General features: G+C 43.5%; 1 protein-coding gene across 2 annotated transcripts in view; it reads right to left on the bottom strand.

Annotated features, from left to right (window-relative positions):
- The window catches only part of DSCAM (DS cell adhesion molecule), a gene marked incomplete at both ends in the record, with an annotated part of 733,341 nt that overhangs the window by 25,543 nt on the left and 681,417 nt on the right, over window positions 1–26,381 (bottom strand). For both annotated transcript variants that reach the window (XM_079704973.1, XM_079704974.1), the window contains 4 exons: window positions 2,402–2,551; window positions 5,951–6,066; window positions 12,672–12,702; window positions 24,450–24,626. In XM_079704973.1, the coding sequence (XP_079561099.1) occupies window positions 2,402–2,551; window positions 5,951–6,066; window positions 12,672–12,702; window positions 24,450–24,626 (474 nt within the window). The remainder of the gene's footprint in view (window positions 1–2,401; window positions 2,552–5,950; window positions 6,067–12,671; window positions 12,703–24,449; window positions 24,627–26,381) is intronic.

Genomic DNA, 26,381 nt, shown 5'->3' on the forward strand with positions numbered 1-26,381 from the left:
ATTTCCCGTACCGTTCCTTCTGCCTGGCAGGCCGACTGACTCCTGCCTGGCACTCAGTGGAGGTCTTCCCCAAGCCTCACACTGAAGCAGCCCCTGCCCTGGTCCCCACGCCCCCGGCCGACTCACCACCTCATCATTCTCTTCTATTTGTCCCTCGTACTTACTGATAAACAAAAAACGCTTTCGCTCCTTGTTTCACGTTTGACTTCCTCCACTCAGATGAAGTGAATGCCTTTTTGCACCTTTCGAGGTACCCCAACCCTGGGCACTGGCCATATGTGAAGTAACACCTTCATGAATGCTTCTGCATCTGAATGAAGGGATTCTTAAAGCTCCCCAACCGTGCCTACACCGTTAGAGCCATGAGGCCATGAGAGAGGGAGGCCGACATGTCCCTTCCACCAGCCTCCTGCCTGAGGTGAGTGAGAGACACTCACCTCTCACTCGTTAGACCTTCTGCTTGTGACGCAGATGCATGTCTCTGTGATTATTCTGAAAGCCATCAAATCAGCCCTCCCTTGTTCTGGGGCTGAACCGGCAGCTAGAAGCTTCCCCGTGCTTTAGTTTCACTGCCTCCTCTCCGGCCTTGACTGTTTACGACTAGCCTTTGTGCATCTCTCTGCCAGCTGAGCATTGGCAGGGAGCTGGAAATGCAGATTCTTTTCACTTGCTCTGCAGTGAGCCCAGCAGGTTTGAGGGGTCCTGCATGGCTGCGCTGCTGTGGACACCTCTTCCCGGGCTCTATGTGACAAACGCCTAACACTTGGGGATGTGTTTCTCAAAGAGGGGTCCAGGTAATCAGCAACAGAATCACCCTAGATGGCTGTTATAATACAGATTCCCAGGCCCTGCCATACACCAAGTGGATCTGAATCCCTGGGGGTGGAAGCCTGGAACGAGTATTTTAAACAGGCACCCTGGGTAATTCTGATGCACACAGAAGATGGGGAGCCACTCCCTGGGGCGTCTGTCCTGTTTCCTCTGCCTCTTTCCTATCCTGCTGCTAAGGTCCCCATTAACTTCCACTCTGACGGGGACAAAGGCCTGCTGAGGTCAAGGATCCACTGATAGAAGTCCCCTGGGTCTGTAATCTTTCCCAGGTTTAATAGCCATAAGTGGCTCAGAAAGCCATCAGTGCGGTTTCTTGAAGTAGCCAGGAGCAGGCCCAGGCAGATCATGATGGAAAAGCCCATAGCTGGAGAGAATGTCAAGGACCTGGGAGCTCTTTCTAAGAGCAAAGGTCTTAGTCCTGTGCACTCCTTCGCAAAGCTAGTCCTCACTCGTGTCCCATTCGTGTCTTCAGAATGTGCTAATGGCATCAGAGAAGGAAGGACGTGACGTTACACGGAGGAGAGGAATAAAAGACTCCTTCAGAATGTTCTTGAAAACGACTTTGCAAAGGAATTTCAGTAACCGCTAGCACCGTTTTCCTGCATAGTACGATGCTACTTAGGAATCAACCAGTTTGCTTCAGGAAGCTCAGTGCATTTCACAAATGCCTTCCAAGGCAGACATTATAAAGAACAGCTACAAGCATTATAATATTTATTTTTCTAATTATAGCACTCTACTCGAAGAATGTAAAAATTTTTTCAAAGAGAGTGACGAATGATTTAACACCTAGCATCAAAACTTCCAAAAAGATAATAATCGGGACATCAATTTCTCAGTCTTTAAAGAGATTTAGGAACAATTTAAATTATGAAGGAATAAGAGTATCTAATTAATAAGCTCTAGATACATATTAGGGTATTTAATTTCATTGCAGTAATTAATTTCCATATAATATGGATCCAAATCTTAATAACTAAACCAAACATAATCCCCAGATTAAGGAGAACTATATTCTTCTCAAATAGTGAGTTTCAGCAGAAAAGCATAAGCTCGGAGGACAGACGGACCCACAGCTGAATCTTGGTTTCACTACATAGTTTGCGTACAACTTTGGGCTGTTTCCCTAACTTCTCTGAGATTGTTTCCTCATCAGTAAAATGGGAGCTCTAATATCTACTGTATAAGTAGGTACCTGAAAGGGCTGTTGCAAAGATAACAGACTGATATCACCTTTCTATCCCAATCCTGGAACAGAGGAGATACTAAGGTTAACTAACTTCTTTTCCTGTGTTGTCTAAATAAAAAAAATAAATACCTGGACCTGAAATCTCTAACACTTTCTTAGTAAACCAATACCAAGAGTTACTGGCTTCAACCGATACAATTTTAATAACAGCTCAGATCAAACAATACAAAGTCAATGTCCCAATCAAAGATGTCATCATACCTACTTGCTTCTTAGGCACAGAGCTGAGAAACCCCACATTTTATTGCACAGCCATGGAGCATGAATGCATTCCCAGCACTGATAACACCCACAGAGTTTAAGTGATGTGTGACCACTCACTCGTTCCCGGCCGAGCATCCGAAACATCCACCAAGGGCCCGGTGGCCTGCGACACTGACTGGTAATGGACCGTGTGTGTCACCGTCAGGGACTTTTGTTTCGCTGCCTCTCCGAAGTCAGCATCCGTCAACAGGACCGTGGAGCGATCGTCTGCAGAACAGCATGATACAGGAAGCCAGGGACAGTTATCCCCTGCTCAGTGACTCCCTGGCCGCCTTTCTCCTCGGTACTTGCATTATTGCTAATGGCAACATTAACAAGAACCTCATCTCATCCAGCAAAAAAAAAAAAAAAAAAAAGAAACCCAAAATATTCAACCACTGTATTAGAATTACTCCAGAATGAAAAAAATAGATTATCCTTAGGGGTTGACTTAGGAGCATGACTTAAAGAGAACGACAGTGGAGAAGGGTCTCCCTTCTCTCCTGGGGCTTGGTTTCTTCTCATTAAGCACACATTGATCTGTGGAGGACTGTTGGGTCCATTTAATAGAGTTTGGGTTTTATGTGTTTGTTAAAAGCTCACCCGAGACACCACCAGCCATGTCAGCATCGCCCAGGGTTGAGGCTGCCATTTCAAATAAGCTCTGTGTGAGGTACAAGAAAAACTGCCCTGCGGTCATCTATCCCGGGGTCACCTCTCATATGGAAGATGGCAAATATTCAAGATGGGGCACGGGGTAGCAGAAGAGAAGTGCCAGTCTTCAGAGTGTATTGATTCCTTGATTTTAACTGTTCTGAGGGATATGCCTTTTCTTCCCAACTCTCCTGAGCTTCCGTGACTCTAGGGCATTCAGTAATTGACTTCTCAAAATGACTCACTTGTCAGACTTCCCAGGTCCTATTGGCATAGGGCACTTGAAGGTTAGGGAAGCCTGGGTGCAGATGAATGCAGAGCATTTTAAGCCTTTGGGGAAGGAGCAGTCGGTCGGGCTGTGTGTCATTATTTGGCTGTCTCAGATTTTCATTACTTTGTGGTGATACTTTACACACTTTCCTAAGAGCTTTTTGACTCCAAGGGAAACTTTCGTTAGGGTATATGGAGTTTTTCATACATTTTCAAGCACTGCAGGCTGGGGTGATGTTCATATGAGTTTATCAGTCAGCTGGGACCACACTGCAGCGGGCTTGACACTGAACGGTAATGCGAAAGTCATAAACAACACAGCTAGACTGCTGTGCCCAAAAAAGGCTCTGAACAGAACGAACCTTACAAAAGCCAATTACTCAGGCTCTGGCAGGAAAGGAAAACCTCTTGAAGTCAGAATAAAATTTCTGGGCAGAGAAAAAGAGGAAGGACTGCCAGGAGGTCTGCTGGCACCCAGTGTGTGGTACAGCCCAGATCGGTGCCACCGTAGGAGCCTGGGCTCAGCTTGGGGGTCCTGCCCTACATCTGACCCTCCACCCTCGAATAAGGCGGACTTTCCATGGAAGTGGGTTCTTATAATTGGACCTGGTATCAGAGGCCCGACATATATCCAAAAAAGTGTGTGGCGGTTTCTATCATGTAGCCCCGCTAAGAACACACCAGAGTATCTGTGGGGCTGGGTTTCCTGTTTTAATGGGACATTTCGGGTGCCTGTCAGTTTGTGAGGTTGACCATCCATTCTGGCTAGAAATTAATGGCTCTCCCATATTGGATTCTTGTAGGCAGAGCCCAGAGCATTTTAAAGCATCATGTCTCTACTTCCCCAATAATTAGAAGATGCCATCAACCAAATGTCAGCCACCACCGGGAGGTAAATGACACTTGATGATGAATGATCCTGCAACGAATGTGCTACATCTCTGGCTAAGGGTCGTTATTATGTATGGAAACGACAGGCAGACCTTCCTCTGGTGTTTGGTCAGCAGTGACTAGCTACTGGGAAGTAATACACCACTCCCAGGATCCACCTAGAGACCTGTTTTAACAGCTGTAGGTAGAGTTATTAACAAGTCTGGTGAGAACATTTAGCAAATGTCGTAACTGTATTATAAAGTCATAGGAATTACAATTTGATTTTGGAACTGATGTTTCAAAGGAAATCTTAGTTTTAGTGCCCAGTTCACTGGGTTCCATAAAAGAGATTCCAGATACACTACAGAAAAGGTAATGAGAAACAAAACATGGTGCCTTGCCCTGATGTGAGCCAGCTAATTGAATCTTGTGTATTTCAGGATGCGTAGTGAGCCCTCATACAACATGGTAGTATTTAACTGAAGTTGGTTGATCGAAGGTCACATTGGACGTGACCAAGCTGTGCTAAGTGCTGTTATGCCTGAACCAAACTTGAATCCCGCACGGGCAGCCCAGGTCTTAGAATTTAGGAGCCATTAGGTCAGACATCCCCACTGTTCTATTAAAAGACCATAAAAGCAGGGCAGGGACAAGGGGCAATGGAGGTGTCCTGCCAATCTGGCCACTCATCACTGCCTAATTGGCAGGAGGTATGGAGGGTACATGCCAGGAGTTGGGTGGTTTTAGCCAAACCACAGGAAAGGGTTGTCCTGGGACCAAGTGCCAGAAAACATCTTCCAGAACAGACACAGAGTGAAGTTCAAAAAGTGGCAGCCTAGGAAACCTGCCTCAGAGTCTGTTTCCATGAGTACTGGGGGGGCCAGCCATACTTCTAAGGTGAGGAGTTCTGGGAAGTAGCCTGTTGATACGGAAGAAGGTGATACCCAGTCACCAAAGGTGAAACAGGTGGCCAGGTGGGGGACCTGTCCTGGTTCTGCTCCTGTCTGTGTGACCTGCAAGCTACAGAACCTCTCAGCGTCCCAGTTCCCAAGTAGAATCTTTTTCCTATGTTGTTTGGGAGGCGTAAGTTAAATAATCCACATAAAGTGCTTAGAAAAGTATGTGACCTTTAGAGCACTCTTAATAAATGTTAGCTATTCTTCTGATCATTACTGCAGTGGAAATACAAAGTCTCTGATTCTGGAATAAATAGAACCATCTAGACAGGCAGTGTGGACTGCGGACTTCGAGTGGAAAGAGGCTGGAAGGAGTCAGGACACCTGGGTTCTGGGTGGACAGGCCACTGAAGCTCTCCAGGCGTCTTTTGTGATCGTGAAACAGAGGAGCTGGGACTTTTCCAGAGCCCTGTGAAGGATTTTTATGGGGTGCCAGGGGGTGGAGAAAGATGTCCTTTGCAAAGACATTTGTAGAATTTAAACTTTTTCCTTTAATAAAGGCCTTATTGGAGTTGAGGAGGAGCTCATTCAGTGGATTTCCAAGACGGGGTCTTAGTGTACAGCCCTTCTCAGTTTGCTTGATTATAAATGTTGGTTCTTTGGAGTGGTACCAAGAGCCTCTCCAGGAGAGACTCAACTTGGGGCAGAGTTGGGGTTCTCTCAGGTGAACTCTGTGGTTTACGTAAGTCCATTTCCCCCGTATTTGCTGGTACTTGTTATTCTCCTCAATAACAGTTGTCTACCTTCTAACTTCTTTGTTCATGTAGCATTCAAGATGTTCCCATGTCTAATATTTCCCATGGCTCAGGGTTTGGGCTGAGAGGGCATGGCTGTAGCAGCCACATTGTGTAAGGCGGCAAACAGGACACCTTACCAATGGTCTCCATTGTGTCTCTCTCTTCAATCAAAAGCTGAGCCCTGGGTATGTCAATGTGCATCCTCAGGGTTTGCTGTTGCTTGCTCAAGGTGTCCGAAGTCCGGGTATTCTTACTGGGAATAAAAAAGGGGGATGCATTAACAAATTCAGTTCAGTGTTACACTAGGCCAACATGTGCTTGTACACCAACTTATTATCTTATTATGTGGGGAAGGGAGGGAAAGACACATGGGATAGATTGTTTTTCCTTCATTCAAATGATATTTATTAATATTAAATTTCAGCAGTCAGTTGTGAGGTTCAGAAAATACCAACTGTCAATAAAGATTGGTTCTGCATCTATCAATAGAAACTTTGGACTTTCCTATTTCTTGTATGGAAGCTAAATGAAACACACACACACACAAAAACATTCTTAAATCAACAACATTTTCACTTGTCAGACATGAGATATTCCAGTGATGGTAAGAGAGAAAACATGTGCACTGGTCATTCACTGGATGGGGTTTTACTAACAGATTTGTATTATACCTGGAGACATTTTATTTTTGTTCTAATAACAAATCATAAACCTTGTTAGCTTTCCTGACAGTAGTTTAGTTTTCCGAACCCAATTACATTTTAGAATAGAAAAAAAGCAATTACTATGAGAATTTATCCCAAAATTTGTGTACCAGAAAATTACTCTTAGAGTGAGCTGTCTCCTAAAAGTAAATGGAAATAGGTAGTAAAACTGCATGGTATAATCAAATTCAGTTACAGCTCACAGCAAAAAAAAAAAAAAAAAAAAAAAAAAAAAATCTGCATGTTGGACAAAAATACAAAAAAGTCGATAAGAGCTTGAATTAGCAATGCACATTAGAAAAATGGTTGTTCAATCTTTACAGAATTATAAGAGTTGAGTAGATTTAAGAATATTTAATATTTAAGAATATTTTCTGAAACACCTTTCAGGAAGCAGCAGGCATTCAGATAATTTAATCAATGTGATAATCTATGGCATCCCTAAATCTAGCTCATTAACTGTCAAACTCTGTTTTGAGAAAGATTTGTGGAGCCTGGCACACTCAGTGTTAGTTATATGTAATGGAGAACAATAAAGGTGTATCCATACTAAAATCTCAAATGCTTTTTGCTCCAAGCAAGCATTCACCAGGAAGCTCAGAGCTTCCTCATCCATGAGGATACATCCACTCTTGAACCATGTGGTTGATGAGTGCCAATAATCTGAGGGTCAAGTTCACTCAAGAAGCTGTTTAAATGTTTTCATTCAGAGGTCCATGTTAATATTCTGAATATTTTACAATGGTTCTTTCTTGAGTGTAAACAAAACATCTCACGGAAATGGCAGCTTTTGAAAGGTGCGGCAGCTCTACCTAGGCCTTGATCTTGAACCAGATTTCTTGCTCTGCAGATGAGTAACTGGGTTATGTGGCTAGACCATGCTAATTACGCAGAGCCCAAATTTGAACGTTTTGGCCTGAATTTTTTACATGGTCTATAAATGTTTTTAAATTATTTACTTAACCAAGTTCTTACTTTATTTGTGTGTGTGTGTGTTTTTAAAGCAAAGATTCAGATCCTTGCATAAAATGAAGAGCGTTGGTGGCTTGGGGGGCTGCAGTTACGTCAGACAGGCTCTATTTCCACAAAAACATATGGGGAACTACTCCTCTGTGAATATCTGAAAGATCTGTTTCGAAACTTCACTAGGGACCAGAGCTTGTCCTTGCATCAAAAATAGAAGTGTGAGCTAGTTCCTTCTGCTCAGCATGAATAGTTATGAGGCGGTCCACAGCTGCTCAATGAACAGCGAGGAACCCTGCGCAGCTATACTTAACAACAAGGGGTCTGCTGTCAGGTTGACACAGGAAGCAAGTGACATCACTGCTGTGCTCCATGGCGATTGACACAAAGACTTAGAATATGATTAACCTTTGTGAACAGGGGCAATCAAAGCTGGAGGTAAATGCCCCTTCTCGCAGGACTAAGCTGCAAGCCCTGCAGCTGGAAGGCAAGAAAGTTGCCCCACAAACCTTGAGATTCAGGGGCTTATTTTTCTTCTCTCTCTTTGCACTTGCTGTATCCTTTGCTCTAGGACGCACTCCCCCAACGCAATGCTCGTGTGGCTGCCCCCTCTCTTCTATCATTTCAGAGGAGCCAGTGGAGTCCCGCTGTGGGAACTCCCCATTCTCCATTTAATTTTGTCTCCTCAAAACTTAAAACTCCCTGGCATATGTTTAATTGAGTTATTTATTAGCCTTCTCTGCCAATGGACTATAAGCTCCTCAAAGGATATTTTCATCTCTTCTGTCCCCTGTATACCCTGAAACTTGGAACGATATATAACCAAAGTAGGTGCTCAATTAATATTTGTTGCAGGTTGTTGAATGAATCATGTTTGGGCACAATGGGAGCTGAGTCACACCTCCTAGAGCCTTTGCTTTGGGGGCAGTAACATTTTTCTCAGTCTAAAAGGGTTATCAGGGCCCAAGGAAATTGTTTCTTTATCTTAATCTGTGCTGCCATATTTTATAATCTATTGTTACATGGAAGTTGATTTCCCCCAAACTATAATAATTGGCCATCAGAACAGCAGCAAACCTTCAAAAAAAAAAAAAAAAACTATTTAAAGAAACCTCATTTGTAACCTGGAAAAAGATTCTGAATGTTTTCACTGTGGAAGCAAAATTGCATCTTCTATATGATATGGGATCATGCTAAATATATTAGTTATTATTGAAATATAATCATCCACCATCCTTTTCCCATCTGGTTGTCTGATTAAAATGACAGAGAGCTGACCCTGGTTCACTGTGGATGTTGTTTCTGGGCTCAGCCAATAAATTATGTGCCGTTGCTACAACACTTTAAAATCAATATTTCCTTAAGATTTGGGGGAAAAAACCCCCAAACTAATGACGATTTCTGCATACCCTCCCCCTTCCTCCCCAAAATGTGATATGGAGCATCCTGTAGGTACAAAATAACGGTAAGGATATCAGGATATATCTCGTTGTAACAGTTGGGTGGGCATTTTTCTTTTTTACTATGTGTATAAAAATATAAACATCAAAAAGCTAAATTAACTTGAACTCTCAGTCTGAACCCTGCACTGCTCACAGCCAGCTTTCTTACTAATAGTGGTCCTTGGACATTAACGATGTGTAGTTTAGTACGTTACAGCAAGCCGGTCTCACCTCTGAGAAGTCTGGTATATTTAAAAAAATGTTTTCTTGCCTAATCGTATAAAAGGAAAACCCTTTCTATCTGAGCATGGTGGATGAAGTCTATCTTCTCTCCTCTACGAGGTGACCTGCTTGGGTGAGATGGATGAGTGTCCCGAAGCATGAGGCCCAGCGATGGGAGTGGCAGCCTGTGGGGGACCCCCCCCGGGGGTGGGCTCCAGGTTGTCTGTGTTTGTCCTGCAGTTGCACCTGGCCGTCTGGCTCCAGGACAACTAATCTCACCAAAACACACAGATCTTTCCTTGAGGAGCATGGGCGGACAATAAATGTTATATTCACCTAGATCATGGGATGATAAAGCTAGGAGCAATATCCAATTGCTGTTTTTAGATAAGGAAAACAGGGAACAGAGAGAGAAAAGGATGTACAGTAAGTCTCCTACATATGAACCTTCAAATTGCGAACTTTCAAAGATGTGAACGTGCGCGCCTCAAGGTCAGGTATGAGTGACATGGCAGTTGCCCTCCATCTCCTGTTGCTGACGACCCTTCAGCTCTACCATCTCCCACCTCCCCTCCCTCCTCCAGCCAGTAACTCTTCTTGCCTGTTCACGTGATGCCAGCCCGTGTGCCAGCTGTTGTACTGTACTACTGCATTTTTCAAGGTACTGTAAGATTAAAAACGTTTTCTTTATTTTTTGTTTGTTTTTGTGTATTATTTGTGTGAAAAGTATCATAAACCTATTACAGTACAGTACTATATAGCCGATGGTGTTAGTTGGGTCCCTAGGCTAACTTTGCTGGACTTACAAACAAATTGGACTTATGAATGCACTCTCAGAACGGAACTCGTTTGTATGTTGGGGACTTTACTGTACCCCCAAATCACAAAGCCAGCTGGTGGCAGTATTAGGCCTAGAATATAAATTCATGATTCTATGTCCCAGCCTGTCCAGTCCTCAGCTTCCCAGAGAAACCAGTGACGAAGATCAGGAACAGCAATTCAGTAGGGCTTCTCTGTACCAAAGGATCTGACTTGCCTAGACTTCCTGGCCTACATTTGGAATGTGCTTGGCCCTAACCTGACCAGGTAGGGGACAAGGTTTTTTTGTTGCTTGGCCTGTTAACCTGCCAAACTTAGATCGAACTGACCCTTCATGAATAAAAACATTGCTTTCTCTTCTAAATTAGTCCCATAAAAATTCACCTATTTGAGGAGCTTGGAAATTCTCTTCCTTTTCAATCACTTTCATCCTTTGGAGAAAAGCACCTTAAACACCTTAAGTGGGAGTAATTACTAGTTTTAATCTTCCTAATTTCATGTTGGCAACTGCAAATATCATTACCAATTCCTGCTCTTATCAATAGGTGGTCTTTCCACCACAGTAACTGCCCTGTTAACAAAGAAGGAAGAAGACACTTTCTGATGTCTTCCCTGGGGTTCATGACAAGAGGGAGGGAAGGCAGCAGAGAAGCCAATACCACATCACCCTAACGAAACAAATGTTGAACCTGTCAGGAATCACGGACCCCGGTGTCACAGGCTTTGGGTAGAGGCACGACTGATGATCTGGGAGTGCATGAAGGAAGTGGCCAGAAGCTATCTGGGAGGACACGCAGCTGCAGGAACCAGGCTGGGGTACAAATCAGGGAGGTGGACCTGGGTGGACACAGGCACAGGGGCCCCTGGGCTGAGCAGGTTACACCCAGTCTAAAGGGGGCGTCAAGCACAGGTCCAGATACCCGTGATCAACGAGGCAGTGCCCCGTGTGGCAGGACACTAGCAGGAGAAGTCAGAAAGCCACAGTTTTATGTGAAATGTCTTGATTTTTAAAGGACATCAACAATTTCATATTTTTAAGACTACATTAGAAAATTTACTTTATTAGATAGATAATTATTATAAATCGAATGACTCTGGCTTATTTGTGTTCCAGATATTTTTGTCAGATTTGTTCAATACAAGCGCACATGTGTCTGGCTGCTTTCTATGTGACCACTAGCAAACAAGTACAGACTTGCACAAGAGCATGGACTCAAGGCATTTCATATAGCTTTTCATAATCTTCTCATGTACGTTTAATCTAGCATGACGGGATTAGATCGATGGAGACATTTTACAGACCATTTGCATCTCTGAGCTCTACTCTGGTCTCCAGATTCCTGCTACCAGCTATCTGACACCTTCATTGGAGGCTAAAAAAGCATCCCCAACATGACCCTTACAAGCCTTTTCATTCTGATCCACATCCCCTTCCTCTGCCCTACAAAAAAAAAAAAAAAAAAAGTCCATACCCTGCATCTATCTTCCTAATCTCGGCAAATGGCACCAATGTTTATCTAATTGCTCACACCAAATAGTTCAGAGTCATTCTTGATTCATTCATATCTGTTACCAACAATTCACACTTTTAAAACACAGTATGGACAAACAAAGACATCTGTGGGAAATGTAATCCATGGGCCAACTGTATTCAACCTCTGTCTTAGGTCTTCACACATACTGGTGATATGGGAGAGGTCTCTTTGTGAATAACAATAAAGTACTACTCTGATATGCAAAGATGAGGGAGGAAGTTAAAGCCAACTGTGGTGCTGTAGGGGATGGGAAGAGACCCTATACTCCATCCTTTTTACCTCCTACGTTAGTCATCCTAAAATGACAACATCAAGGTCACCATCAGGGTCCCTGACATTTTTCTTTTTGGACACACCTTGCGGCTTGCAGGATCTTAGCTCCCCAACGAGGGATCCAACCCCAGGCCTTGGCAGTGAAAGTGCTGAGTCCTAACCACTGGACCGCCAGGAAATTCCCTGACATTTTTCTTATCTGGTTGGTAGACTCTGATTATCCTCTTTTTACTTTTGGTTTAATCATTACAATATAAAGTGCAAAGGTTGGGGTGTCTTGTACAGTTGTGAACATGCAATTACTTATTCTACTACCCCTAATCATTCATCTACTCAATAGTTATGAGTGGGGCAACTATAGTGCTGGTTTCTCCTAACATGGTGATGAAATAGGCTGTGACTTCCAAGACCAGACTGAATAGATATTTGCAGCAGAAGGTGGTGGGTGCTCTGTTGGAGGGGTGCTAAAGGTGCAGTGGGAGCTGAAGGCAAGGAGAATCTTCCCTGATCAGGCCATCACTTTTGAACCCATTCCCTTTCATGGATTCCCTTTCACCTGGCTAACTGTTAGGAAGAAAGCTTGACCTCAAAGTGGCATATTTGGTGAAAGCAAAACCAAAGCTACTTACTTAAAATGTGCCTCATTATTCTCAGGTAAATGGGAAATGTTCTACTGGTTGAGTCCAGCCAACAAGAAAACTACCTATGGTGTGCATAAACGCATATTATTTGATATCTATGTCTCTAACCAAGCATTACATGGATATTTAGGTTCATAGAATGAAAATTATATGTCAAGTGAAAAATGGGTTATCAATTTCAGACTGTCATTAAAAAAAAGAAATCATCAAAGCAAGTTCTTTTAAACATGATATTTGGGCTGCTAGGTCTTGTTCTTACCTCATGAGCATTTCAGCCAAACTCTTTGCATCTGGGGAAAGAAAGCTGATATTAGTATAAGATAAACAACTCATTAACATTCACTTAAGCATTTGTGACAAATATTCTACAGAATCAGATGACAATAACCATTTTTAAATGTAATTGTATATCAAAATCATTGCTAATAACCTAAACTTTTATGGATTCCTTGTCTGTTCTAAATGAGACATATATATACACACACACACACACACACACACACACACACACACACACATATACATATATATGTATACACATAAATGCATAAATGTAGCATAAAAAGATGGGTACAAAAATACTCAGATACCTGCTAAAGGTTATATTACAACCTATTCATTTTCCATTTTCCAAAAACCCAATTTTACTTTCAGAAGTCAGAAAATTAACACCTTGAAAGTAATTCATTATGTAGTACAAATTCTACTCTTTTTGTCATCAAAATGAAAAAGCTTATGATCACTTAAAAAAGTCATTATTACAGAGCTATGCATCCCTTTGGTTGATCAAAGAATTGTATAAACAGCATATCACTGTGTCTGGAAACTTAGATGTTTATTTCAAACACAGAAAGAAAATGTTCTTTATTTCTTTTCTCTGAAGACGTTATTTACCAAGATCTGGTTACCATCCCTGACAAAAGAAATCCTGCCTAAAAACGATGTAATTTTTTTTTTAACATTTTTGATGGCATTGGTTTGAAATTCTAATTTCCCTTAAAATATAATTTGTTCTTTTTACACATTTTACCTGACAAAAATGAATGTTTCCTTTCTTAGAACACAAAGCCCTTCTTTATGATTGTCTTTCATTGCTCTCTAAAAAGCCTTGATGTTAAGTGTTCAATGAACAGAATTTTCTGGAAATGGATTCAGCTGTCTGTCTGAGTGCCAGTGAAGCAACGCATTTGTTGGAGCATTTTCATCTTTGGGGGCTAACAATTGAATGCAGTCGCTTTTATGTCGGGGAGCAGAGTGCTGTAATTGGGAGGTGTGGACTGTCACGGGAACAGCCACATGTGGGCAGGCACCCCATGAACCAAAGCTCAGCTTTTCAAGTCAGCCATGCCAGTTCCCACCTCGCAGTGAGGCCCCGGCTTTGAGCACAGATGGGTTCTGTCTGGGAAATGAAATAGCTCCCTTTATCCCACCCACGTGGCAAAGCAAAGAAAGCAAAACAGCATTTAATTTCTCAGCTCATGGCTTTATATTTATCTGCAAAGGCAAAGTAAATATGATGAGCTTCCTCTCTTCCTGAATGATTTAACACTTACAAAGTAAATATACATATACACATATATAAAATGCCAGAAGCTTGGGATTAATTAGTTCTATGTAACAACCAAGCACTGGCTAGTTCAATACTCTAAAAAAGAGGGAAAATTTCCAAAGAGTCAAACATTGTACTTCAGCTCGCAATCTGAAGGAAACTCCTACTCAAACATCTTCAGGATGGACCTGCATTCCTTGTTCTGCCGTAATCATCGTTCTTTTTCTATTCCTGAAGTTAGTCATCCCAGTTTTCTCTTCTATGATTTTTTTTTCTATCAATGCACCAACGAATGGCAGCATCCAATGAGTGAGGACAGAGGTCCCTCCAGTACTGACGTGCTCTAACTGCAAATTTTCCACGTCTACAATTAGCAGGCATCTTCATCCACATATTTAGGTGCCCAAAGCCATTTTGGTCTACCCTTCCCTATGCTTATCATCTTACAGTGGATCCCTTTCTCTTTCTGTCTTAGCTACTATTTCCTCCTTCTGACTCATCTTAAATGGTGAGAAACATTATATTCATAGAAACTCACTTCTTCTGTGAGTTCCCCTTTGAGGAAGCTGAGAGCTGGTGGAGTTTGAAGCACAGTGATGGGGTCTGGATAGCACAGTTGGCATCAAGGACCAGGCATGAATGTCTTCTGGGGTGTGGGACTGAGTGGACTGTGGTCACAATTAAGCACATGCTAGGAATCTGGATTACACCAGTTACTTTAGGACTGCTTGCCCATGTCCGCTTAATATCAGTCTCTGTCTGGGAATTACTGTGCCCTCCTTCAGAAACCGGGAAACTGGGATCCGGATCCATTTAGTCATTTGCTGCAGCTGAGCAGGAAATCATACCAATGTCTGTTGGTTCAAACTCTTTTTAACCACTGTCCTCAAAGTCCTTTACACATAGAGGGGGATACATGTCGTATCCTTAGGAACACACAGAGGAGCAGACGTCTCATGCCAGCTGACTGAGAACACACCCTGGAGGGCGCTGTGTCAGGACGGGTGAGTCAGAAAGGATGGAAGACTGTGCCCACCTTAAAGGAAGTGTGGACTTTAACAGGAAGAGTGCTCCAGGGCACAGAATTAACCTGTGTTGGAATTCTGAGCTCGTTCAGGAAGCAAGGAGTTGGTCAGTTTGACTACAGAGAGAAGTTTCTAGGGGTGGTGGGGAATGGGGATGGTCAAGATGGCCAGGAGCTAAGAAAATGCAACTTTGCATCACTGACCATAATCTGGAAGCTTTTACCTGGGCCAAGGGGGGAAGTGGAGGAAGAGGGCAGAGGTGGTGGCCAGTGGGTACAGATGCCATAAACAGCATTAATCAGACAATGCAGAGTGCCCAGGATGGGGGGCTTGGTGGCAGGGACTGGATGACATGATAGTAGACAGAGGGCATCTACAAGCATCAGGGACCTACTGCGTGTGGACGGGACAGGCAGAGGGACCGTGGGGAGTCCAAGGAAATGGCAAGATTTGGGCTATGCAGGGCTGGGTATATGGTAACACAAGGGACAGAAACAGTTGTCTAGAAGGACTTGGAAGCAGCAGTTTGGGTGCAGGCTGAGAGGTTTGGCTTCAAACATATTGAGTCCTTTAACATATTAATGTAAGTTGGGGACAGATTTGGAATCCAGTGTCCAGCTGGGAGACATGTCAGGGCTGAGATGGGCTCAGGGTCTTCTGTTTATACAGGGAGAAGGGAAAGAGAGATGGAATTTTGGACACACTTCTGTTCGGGGTGAGAAGGAATCTGGGCCAAGTTAAGATAATATATTTAAAGTCATGGAATCATGGTATCTTAAGAGCATTACAGACTTTTCAAATCAGCCTCATAGTAAATGTCTGAATCCCTTCCACAGCACCTTGGACAGAGGTTAGAATGAGTCAAGCCGCTGGACGCTCCAGGGACGGAGAGATGCCCTTGCTGCACATACGGTGCCAACCCCTCTTCCCACTGCTGACCTGCTTTCCAAGTCTGTTGATGGCTCCCCACTCAACACATCTCCCTGGAACTCTGGCTCTTTTCTCTTTCCTCAGTTCAATTCTCATTTCCTTGTCTCCCCAGCTCTGGGGAGAGCTGGTCTCTGGTCTCCCCAGTTCCGGACTCTCAGCCCTCTAAGCGACATCCCCACTGCAGGAAGGGTGATGGATCTGAAACACACCCCTCGCTGGGTTGCATCTGCGCTCTGAAACTCTCAAAGGAACCTCCCTACCAACAGGAATCCTCAGCTCAGGGTACCAGCTGCCCGTGCTGGCCCCAGCGGTCTTTCCAGCTCGGTTGCCTCTTACTTCGGACCGCCAACCCTGTCTCTGAGTTTCCTGCTCTTGCATTTTCTGCTGAGACCCCCATGACTCTGTTCCTCTGAGGCCCTTGGAGATGGTGCTTTGTCCCCACCCCTGCAGACAGATGTGACTTGCTCTGTACACCCTCCCAAGCCCAGCAGGTGAAGTTGGTGTTCTTGTTCCCTGGGCTTCCAAGGACATCTGCACCTGTCTAACCTCTCTGCATCTGTTCAGCACAGCCCTTGCACCTTTCATTGTAATTTCCTGTTTTCATATTGTCTCTCTATTGGCCCCTTTGCCCTTATCCCCAGGCTCAGCCCAGTCCCTGGAACAGTAAAGCCACATACAGTTTTTCCTGAGGATACAATTAATCACGAGAGACACCTTCCTTCTCTTGTGTTGAAATCCCTTGGTGTAATTTCTATCTGGATATAACAACGGCACCTTCTGGAAACGGTGAAAAAACCATTCGAATATTTCCAGGTAGCTGCCACGCCCCAGGTAGCTCGGCTTCAGTATTGTCTTTTCTAGGTTGAATTCTCTAATTTTCTTGACCACTCCTCAGGTGGCATAATTTCTAGGTAATTCCTTACTTGGGTCTCTCTTTGATGAAAGACATTTCCCCCTTCCTTCCTTCCTCCTTCCTTCCTTCCTTCCTTCCCTCCACCCTTCCTTCCTTCCTTCCCTCCCTCCCTCCTTCCCTCCCTCCCTTCCTTCCTTCCCTCCTTCCTTCCCTCCACCCTTCCTTCCTTCCTTCCTCCCTCCCTCCTTCCCTCCCTCCCTCCCTTCCTTCCCTCCTTCCTTCCCTCCACCCTTCCTTCCTTCCTTCCCTCCCTCCCTCCTTCCCTCCCTCCCTTCCCTCCTTCCTTCCCTACACCCTTCCTTCCTTCCTTCCTCCTTCCTTCCCTCCACCCTTCCTTCCTTACTTCCTCCCTCCCTCCCTTCTTTCCCTCCTTCCTTCCTTCCCTCCTTCTTTCCTTCCCCTTCCTTACTTCCTCCTTCCTTCCCTCCTGCCTTCCTTCCCTCCCTCCTTCCTTCCCTCCCTTCCTTCTTTCCCTCCTTCCTTCCTTCCTCCCTCCCTTCTTTCCCTCCTTCCTTCCTTCCTTCCTTCTTTCCTTCCTTCTTCCTTCCTTCCTTCCCTCTTCCCTCCTTCCTTCCCCTCTTCCTTCCTTCCTTCCTTCCCCCTTCCTTTCTTCTCTTCCTCTCTCCTTCCCTCTTTTTTCTCTCCCTTCAACCTCTTCCTTTCTCTTAATCCCCTCCCCCTTCCTCTCTCCCTTTCTTCCTTTTTTATAATTCTTGTTCCACATTTTCTCATCTGAATAGTTCTCCTCTTGGTTCACATCAAAGTAAAACAGATGTTGAGTCCTTCTTCTTCTCCCTGCCATCTGTTAAGATGAGAACATCCTCTCAAGTCATCTTCTTCTTGCCCAACACAGCTCAACAGCCTTTTGTGTTGTCTGTCGCTTTTTTTTTCACAAATTTCAGCTCAGTCTCAGATTTAGACTTTGTGACACCTTTCCTAAAGCCCCGGCTACTTCTCTGTGCCCATCCTGGGCTTTGTGCTCACGTCTGCATCTTTTGGGTGGGGAGATGATGGAGAAATACTACCAGGGTAGCCTAGTGATATTGAAAGATGGAAAAAAGCAGTTTCAAAAAAATAACATGTGCTAACACTGTGAATGTGCAAAGAGGGCTAGAAGATGATAACTGAAAGGAGAATTTGGGGATCAGAAGGTAATTGGTCACCTGCCTTTAGGAGAGCACTTTCATTTGAGTGGTGGGGAGAGCAGTGAGACTGAGGATTTGGGAGCTGGTGAGACTCAGTGTAAACAGTTGAGTATCAAAGACTCTTTCAAGAATTCAGTGGGGAAAAGAAATGGAAAGAAAGGCAGCAGGTTAGAAGATAGGCAAACAAGAAGGAATCCTTTTTTTAAAAAATATAGGGGCGCCTGACTGGTAGCGAATATAGAGATAAAAAATAAATAAACCAAATATTTTTGATGGGCAAATATAAAATTATAAAGTCACTATTGATTCTGTGTTAATATATCTTTTAATTCTATGTTTCTTTGATACATCTTTTGAAACTAGCTTAATATGGATGCGACAGGCTTTCTTTCTTGAATGTTCCAAAGCCAAAGAAGTTTCACAGAAAGAGAACTGGGTAGACAAAGGTGATTTCGGCTCTCCTGCTAATTCTTCCCTAACTAATGTGTGATTTCCAAGTTCCCTTCAGGTTTCATGTCAGCAAAATAGAGCATAACAGTGTCAAGTTTATTTGCACCTATCTACACAGCTATTAAGAGACTAAAGCAAGATAGTGTATAGTAAAGTGTTATGGAAAAGGAAGAAGAGAGAAAGCATGGAAAGTGCTAGCACTCTGTCAATTAATACTCGGTTCAGTCAGTTCTTGGGAAGAGGCACCTCGGCTGGATGAAGAGCCTCGTGGTGTGGTCTCCCGGGTTCCATGTTCTTTGTGGACTATCGCTCCAGTGGGGTCTGTACATGGCATGAGAGGTTCTTATTAACAAGGCAGCACAGGCCTCCAACACTGCAGCTGTGGCAGTCCTGAGTGCATACGCTAATGTTTCTTTTTTAAAAAGGAGGACTCTCATTCATAGCCACATCATTACATTTTCATCTCCAAAGTTCTAGTTAAGTGAATGGCATCTGCTTTGGTTCATACCTCTACTGAGCAGTCACTAGCACACACCCACAAAAACATAAAACCAATTTGGGGGCAGCAGATTTCCCCGTGCTTTACCGTCTCTCAGAAGCTCTTATTTGCAAGCTCCCTCACAACAATCCCTGCTTTCTGTGGAATTTAAAGGGTCTCATAAAGTAGCTATATTCCTTAGGGCTATAAAACCTGCATTTACATTTTTACTAGGTCGCATATAGGACTCCCAATCAGTTCAAGTGAAAGCTGATTCCAAAACCATGACAAAATATATATCCCAGAAAGAAAACCGTATAGACTTGCCATCTCAGAAAGTTGCAAATACAAACACGGATGAAATAGAACACGTGGGCAGGGCAAAGCCCAGGGTGACCCCAACTCTCTCCATCCTCCTCCGTCCCCCCCACCCCCGCCATCCCTCGCTCCACAGCTGCACTTGGCCTGGCCCTGATGCCATCCCACTGTTCCTTTGCTTCCCCACTCTCAGATACAGAAACCCTTTTTTAAAAAATTTAGTTCTGCCATAACACATTTGAAGTTTTGAAAGGATACGTTTTTTTAAAATGAAGGTCAAAAGGAAAAATGAGAGGAAGGAAGGAAGAAAACGCAAAGCCGAGAACTAAAATTTCAGAGTAGAGCCTTCTGATCCCATCTAAGCCCCAAAGTGGGCATTTATTAGCTGGGCAATGAAGTCTCTGGGGGTGCCCACCTCCCACCCCTTTACTAAGGAGCACCGGGGACACTTTGCATGCATAGGACTCAATGCATCAGTGCCATGACCATCTTTACGCAAGTCCACCTTGAGTCCAAGGTCTTTGTGATCCTAGATGCCCACCTTTCTTCCTTTACATTATTAAAGTTCAAGCTAAGCTTTGGTCTTACAGATGAGGAGAGATTTAGCTCATTTGCAGGGCAGATTAGTGGAATATTAAACAGCCATGGCCCACCCCTTCAGCTGTGCCTGTGGAGGACTCTAAGGCCACATTCTCTCTGAGAACGGCCTCCTGGAACTAATCGGCTTTATAATATTAATGTACTTTAAAGCATGCTTAAAATAATAAATAGGCTTCTGTTCAAGGGAAGAGAGCCATTTTGCCACAGAAACATGGTCAAATTTTATGTCATACACTGATTTTTATCTTTAGCTTCTTTGAAGTCTTGGAAGTAGCTTTTTGGCTTGACACTGCCAGTTGACCCATACAGCTTGGTGCTTTGCACCCTCTTGGGTAAACTCATACTAGAGAGGGAAGCATTTAGTGATCCTGGACGTGTTTGTTTGACATGGGAATCAAATTTTTGTAAGGTTGTGTCTGCTGGGGTCATGGTGATTTATTTTATAACCTTGCACTTCAAAGGATCTAGCGGTGGAGAAAAATCAGGGCATGACTTAAAGCAAAATGTGGCTTCTGAACTCCTGGATAAGGTTACAGATTTTAAAAAGATGTAGCACTTGAAGACAATTTAGACTTTAGGAGGTCACTAGGCTCTAAAATTAGTAAAGAGCTCAGGAAGGAAGAATATAGGTTGGCTAAATTGCTTGAGTCCCATTTTCCTTCTTTTTTTTTTTTTTTGATTTTTACATAAAAGCACGTTTACGTATGGTGCATTCACTAGGTTGCTTGTCTATACAGTGAAACAAACCTGCTTAAAAACATTGAGTAGCATCTAGCAATCAAACAAGGTCTATGGCAGGGAGCTGATCTTACAATGTTCATTAGGGCCCCTACAGTATTTTCCTGTAATCCAGATTTATTTCCAGTTTTGATCCTGATCAGTGGTTGCTCGGGCAACTTTGACATATTATTAGAAATGCCCTTATTTTACACAATAAAATATTGTATGAAGCTATTCAATCTGTAAATATATTTGAACTGATTCTAACCCAGGGATAGGATCTGTGCCTTATGTGGGTCAGGTAGTAACTGGATGATTCTACTAATGAACTCTGTTTTAATAGATAGGCACCTACTACCGTAAACCCTGTGGCTGTGCTCTCTTTTCATGAGAGAATTGGAAACACTCTGTGGTATTAATTAACATAACATTTCAAAGGCCCTTCAGGCCTAAAAGACAAAGATCTTTTGGGGGCAAGGTCTGGCCTTTCACTGATTCCCCCTTAACAGCCCTAGTCACTTGCTGTGACCTTTTATGACACAGTTTTCAATGTTAAAGAAAGATGCGTCTGTCCCTTGAAAGCCTTTGCTGACCATTCTGGGACAGAATCTTAGTAACCTTTTTTTCTCTCTAGGACCTAGTCAAAATCTTGTGATCAAATAGAAATGGTTAATAAGAAAATTTTACGTTGGTTTTAAAAAATGTTACACCTGGCATATGGTAGATAATCAATGAGGGTGCGTTTAATTAAATATTTCTGTGCATCCAAAGTAAAACTTGCCATTTGGAAGGCGATGGAATTAGGTGTCTGAACATTTTGCCTTCTTGCTGCCCTCTTGTCAGACTCTTGATTTGGAAGCTTTTATTAAGCACGTAAAATGAAAGACTGCAGATACCTTTGTGCCCTGCAAGCTACTTCTCTGGAATACTTTGCTTCTCAGCATCTCCCATGAATACATCTTCTTTGCCACAGCACTTAGTTTCATCCCACTGAAACCTTTGTGCTGGCGCTATCTCTTCCCTGGCACAAAGAAAACAAAACCATTTCCGGGGAATGAAAGGCTGGACTCGCTGATGTGATGTATTGCTTTCTTTACGAAGACCAGCTACAAAATAGTGGTGTCAAATAGAAGAGATGCCGACAATAAAAATGCCAGCCCAGGATATTTTCTGGACAGAGTCCTTGCAAAGCAATAATTAAATTACAAGGGACTATTAAGAACAAAAAGGAAGGATGTCGCACCTGCCAGCAGTCTAACTCAAATGCACCAGGAAGAGGCAGCAACATCTTTAGCATCTTTTCCTTCCTCTTGGCAAAGCAGAACGAAGTTGAGGTGCTTAAGTCATAAGTAGAAGAGGAAAATCAAACAATAGTTGGGGAGGTAAAAGTAAGCAACGGGGACCAGGGGCAAAAAGAAAAGGTGAATTTGCGAGAGGGTGGAAGATGCTGGGAAGGATTTCCTCAATGTTTAACCCATTTGCTGCCAAACCCTTGTCATCAAATAGAAATGATGGGTGAGAAAATGTTACCGTTGATTTTTAAGAATGTTATATGGACAATTCATAGCCCTCTAAGTGCAGCCAGCTAGACCTGGCTGTCTAAATGCAACAAAAACACGCCACCCTGGTACCTCAATAACGATGTCCCTAAAGTCCACACAATGGGTTTCTGTTTTCGGTGAAAGAGGGTTATAAAAAAGTCCTTTTGGTATTTTAATGACGAACACTTGTGAATGGAATCCAGCACAGCTCACCTGATATTGAATTTCTCAATAGATTAGGCAACATTATGTTTTTGTAGTGCTGTTTTCTGTAGCTCTTGAATGCCCCCCACCTTTTCCTCCCTAGTTGTGATTAATCGCCTCCTCTTTTGTGCTTAGGTAGGATTTGTTTGTTTTAGCATTCGTGACATTTTGGCTCTTTACCTGGTACATGCTTGTGCGTCTGCCTCATACACTAAACCTAAAGTTCAGAAGGCTCTTTCTTTTCATCTTGTACATCGAGCACCTAGCATGGCCCTAGGATTCACTCAAGAGAATCTGCAAAATTAAAGGGTAAGTGGAGAAGGTGATTTAGAAAGAATATTTCAATGAGATTGACGGTTCATCTGAATTATTGGGCTACAGAAGGTGTACACGGAAGAACTATTAAAGTGTGCAGATGGAGTGCCATGTACTTCAAATAGTTTAATTTGTTGGCCAAGTAGAAGCACGTTGATAGTAACATGGGTTAGAGTCCCATCAAAAGGAGTGCTCTGGCTACCTGAAGACAGATGAAAATATCCCCATGTTCTGCTGTTCTAACTGGACTACAGTCAAATCAAGCACTTACACAAGAGGTCAATGCTTTCCAAGTCTACCAGCCAGGCTTGGGGATATCCCAGATATATTATAAGGACAGTGCTTCCAGGCCTGTTCCTCAAATGCAACTTCGAAGAATACATGGGATGTTGCATACTCCTCACTGCACTGATACTAACATGCAAGCAGCTTATATATACATTTTACCAAGAAGCGGCTTGGTTAAATACCCTGACAGGTAAAGAGGAGGGACTCAGAGCATTGTCCTGCACTGGGCTTTGTATATGAAAGAACTCACTGGCCTCACACTGCACAACCAGGGCAGGTAGGGCTGTTGACCAGAAGCTGGAAGAGCCCTGTCGCACAGAATCTATAGAGCAGACATGGGAATAATGGTGCTGCTGACAAAGGCTCCCATCTGGTCCAAGATCTCATCTTCCATTCTTTCTTTTTTTTCTTAGTTAAAATGAAACTCTTACACCAAGCTTCAGCTCCAATTTCTAATTCAATGAAGTGTGTGTTTTCTGCCTCACAGTGCTTTCCCAGGACCATAAGCCCTCAATTTCCATTTCCTGGCAATAAAATAGTTCTCATTTCCAGAACCAATCTGGAAGGTCTTTTTAAAGGATACCCTGAGAAAACCATAATTCGAAAAGAGTCATGTACCACAATGTTCATTGCAGCTCTATTTACAATAGCCAGGACATGGAAGCAACCTAGGTGTCCATCAACAGATGAATGGATAAAGAAGATGTGGCACGTATACACAATGGAATATTACTCAGCCATAAAAAGGAACAAAATTGAGTTATTTGTAGTGAGGTGGATGGACCTAGAGTCTGTCATACAGAGTGAAGTAAGTCAGAAAGAGAAAAACAAATACCGTATGCTAACATATATATACGGAATCTAAAAAAAAAAAAAGGTCTGAAGAACCTAGGGGCAGGACAGGAATAAAGGCGCAGACGTAGAGAACAGACTTGAGGACATGGGGAGGGGGAAGGGTAAGCTAGGACGAAGTGAGAGAGTGGCATGGACATATGTACACTACTAAATGTAAAATAGATAGCTAGTGGGAAGCAGCTGCATAACACAGGGAGATCAGCTCGGCGCTTTGTGACCACCTAGAGGGGTGGGATAGGGAGGGTGGGAGGGAGACGCAAGAGGGAAGGGATATGGGGATATATGTATATGTATAGCTGATTCACTTTGTTATAAAGCAGAACTAACACACCATTGTAAAGCAATTATACTCCAATAAAGATATTAAAAATAAAATAAAATAAAAATAAAGGAGGCCATAATTGGTGGCATTGCTGTGGCAGCTCAACATTAAAGAGTGGGGTTGGCAAACCCTCGTGAAATTCATTCTCTTTGCCTGTCTTGCTGGAGACTTGAAAGAGGTTGGCTTTCACTCAATTTCTGAGTCGTAACATTTGCATGAGTTGCGCGTGAGGCCCTGCAGTCCTGCTGACGGCACATCGCAGGTCACAGAACCAGGCGGCGCGGGGAACCTGGCCCAGAGAGGGTAAGGCACTCCGCGGGGCCGATTCCCTCCCAGCCAGCCATCTGTCCTGCTTTGCGGGGGGACGGCCGAGCCTCCACTCACCTCTCAGCCTCTTCAGCCTCTGCTCCCGTCTCCTCCTCCGAACCACCAGCAGGAGTACGAACAGCAGCAGCAAGCCCACCAGGATACAGGAGATGGTCACCAGCATCTTGAGCCCTTCATTGGTCGTCAGCCCTTCATCGCTTTGGACAACTGACTTAATGAGTGGAGGGATTGTACCTGAAAGCAGGGTCATGATGTTAGGTGGCTGTTAATGACGACAGCATGGCGGAGTTTTTAGGGATGACGGGTTACCAGAACCGCGCGAGTGATCCGAGGGCGTCCGCAGTGATGGGGATGAGAGGAGCGCCTCCTCCAGGTCCTCGTTCATTGCTTGACTTGCTCACTCCCCTCCTACGCTTACTCTAGGGAACGTCGAACCAGAGTGTGTGCAAAGCACAGAGCACATTGTTTTTTTGGAACGGGGCTTCATTTGGCCATGTACTGCTGGGTGCAGACACTTGAAAGCATAAGGTCCAGGCTGGGCGCTTAAAAAAGCCACACGCACTTACGTGGAGTTGAGTGTCACCCAGAGCACAATTGACAGGGGCTGTTTGAAAAACTGCACATCAGAGAAGGGACAATGGGCTTGGCAAGTGGACAGAAGAGAGTCTGTGGGGAGACTGTACCAGATAAGCCTGCTTAAAGGAGCTTAAAATCTCTTTTTGTTTGGTTATTCACTTGCTTTTCATCACGGGTGTAAGGCCAAATTTACTTTTAAAACTACTTCCGGGTATAAGAGTAAAACCAACTCTTCAAAGGGGAGCCATCCAAGTCTCTAAAGCCAGCTACTTATTGGCCCATATAAAGCTCTGAAATTCAGATTATTTAGAATTACAAGGGAACACCTAAGTAGACGGAACTCTGAGCTGCTTTAAGCTGCCTTCTGCTCAGAGGCTTAATACACTGGGTGCAGAGATTCAAGCACAGGCATCCACATTTTATGGGGCTTGCGTTTTGGCACCGACCATTACGTAAGATGCTCCAGTCCACTGTATCTTCCATGTAAAACAAGGACCAGGAAGTCAGTGATTTAGGAAAAATAATGCAAAAATAATACAATTTCCCTCTGAACAAAAAGAGTCTTGTCCTGCATTTAGTGAGTAGAGCAGGGACAATAGAATGACAGGCCCCTTTGCTCTCTGCTAAGGACAAGAAGATCATTCTTCCACCTTTATATAGAGTGTTTTGGCTGCAAACCCAAGTCTGAAAATGCTCAGAACCCACATAAGAAGGCACATAAGGGGATGCAGGTGAGGATGCGCCTGCAAAACCGAAGATGACACAGGACCAGTGGAAACATCTGGCTGAGGAAATGGCAGAAGAAAGATTCAAATAAAGCCACGGGCGAGTCTGAAATCTGACTGGTATTGATAGATATACAGCTAATGGTCAACGTTTGTTGTTCCTAAAATGAAAAAAAATTCTTCAGGAAGAAGTGACCAAAAAGATATTAAAGCTTTATATCCACAAGCTTAGTTCAAAAAAAAAAGTAACCCTTTTCAAGGAAAATATACATATGTATTCTTATTTCTAGTGTAATAAGATTATTTCAGATTTCAGAAAATTTTAAATGTAGCTCCCAGGACTTTGTCGTGATTTAATCTAAGATCTTGGATAAAGTGAGAATATTTCTTTTAGAAGACAACCATTTAAAATCTGAAGAGCACTTTGTAAGTAAGAATGACAGTTTCAAATGTTGCACGCGAGTGGTTTCTAATTAAATGATTAGCTGTGAACCTATCACGGACGTGCACCTTGAAGCTGTGTGCTCTGGACCACACAGATTACAAAGAAGCTGGGCACCAGAGCACGATGGTCGTAAGGCAATTAATGGACATCAATCATCTAAAGTAAGAAATATACTTCCTGCCCAAATGTGTACCCTGCTAGCAAAGGGCTTTGGGGAGCCCTTAAATGCTAGGGAAAATGGTC

This window comes from Hyperoodon ampullatus, assembly GCF_949752795.1.
Source record: "Hyperoodon ampullatus genome assembly, chromosome: 5".
Classification (NCBI taxonomy): Eukaryota; Metazoa; Chordata; class Mammalia; order Artiodactyla; family Ziphiidae; genus Hyperoodon; species Hyperoodon ampullatus.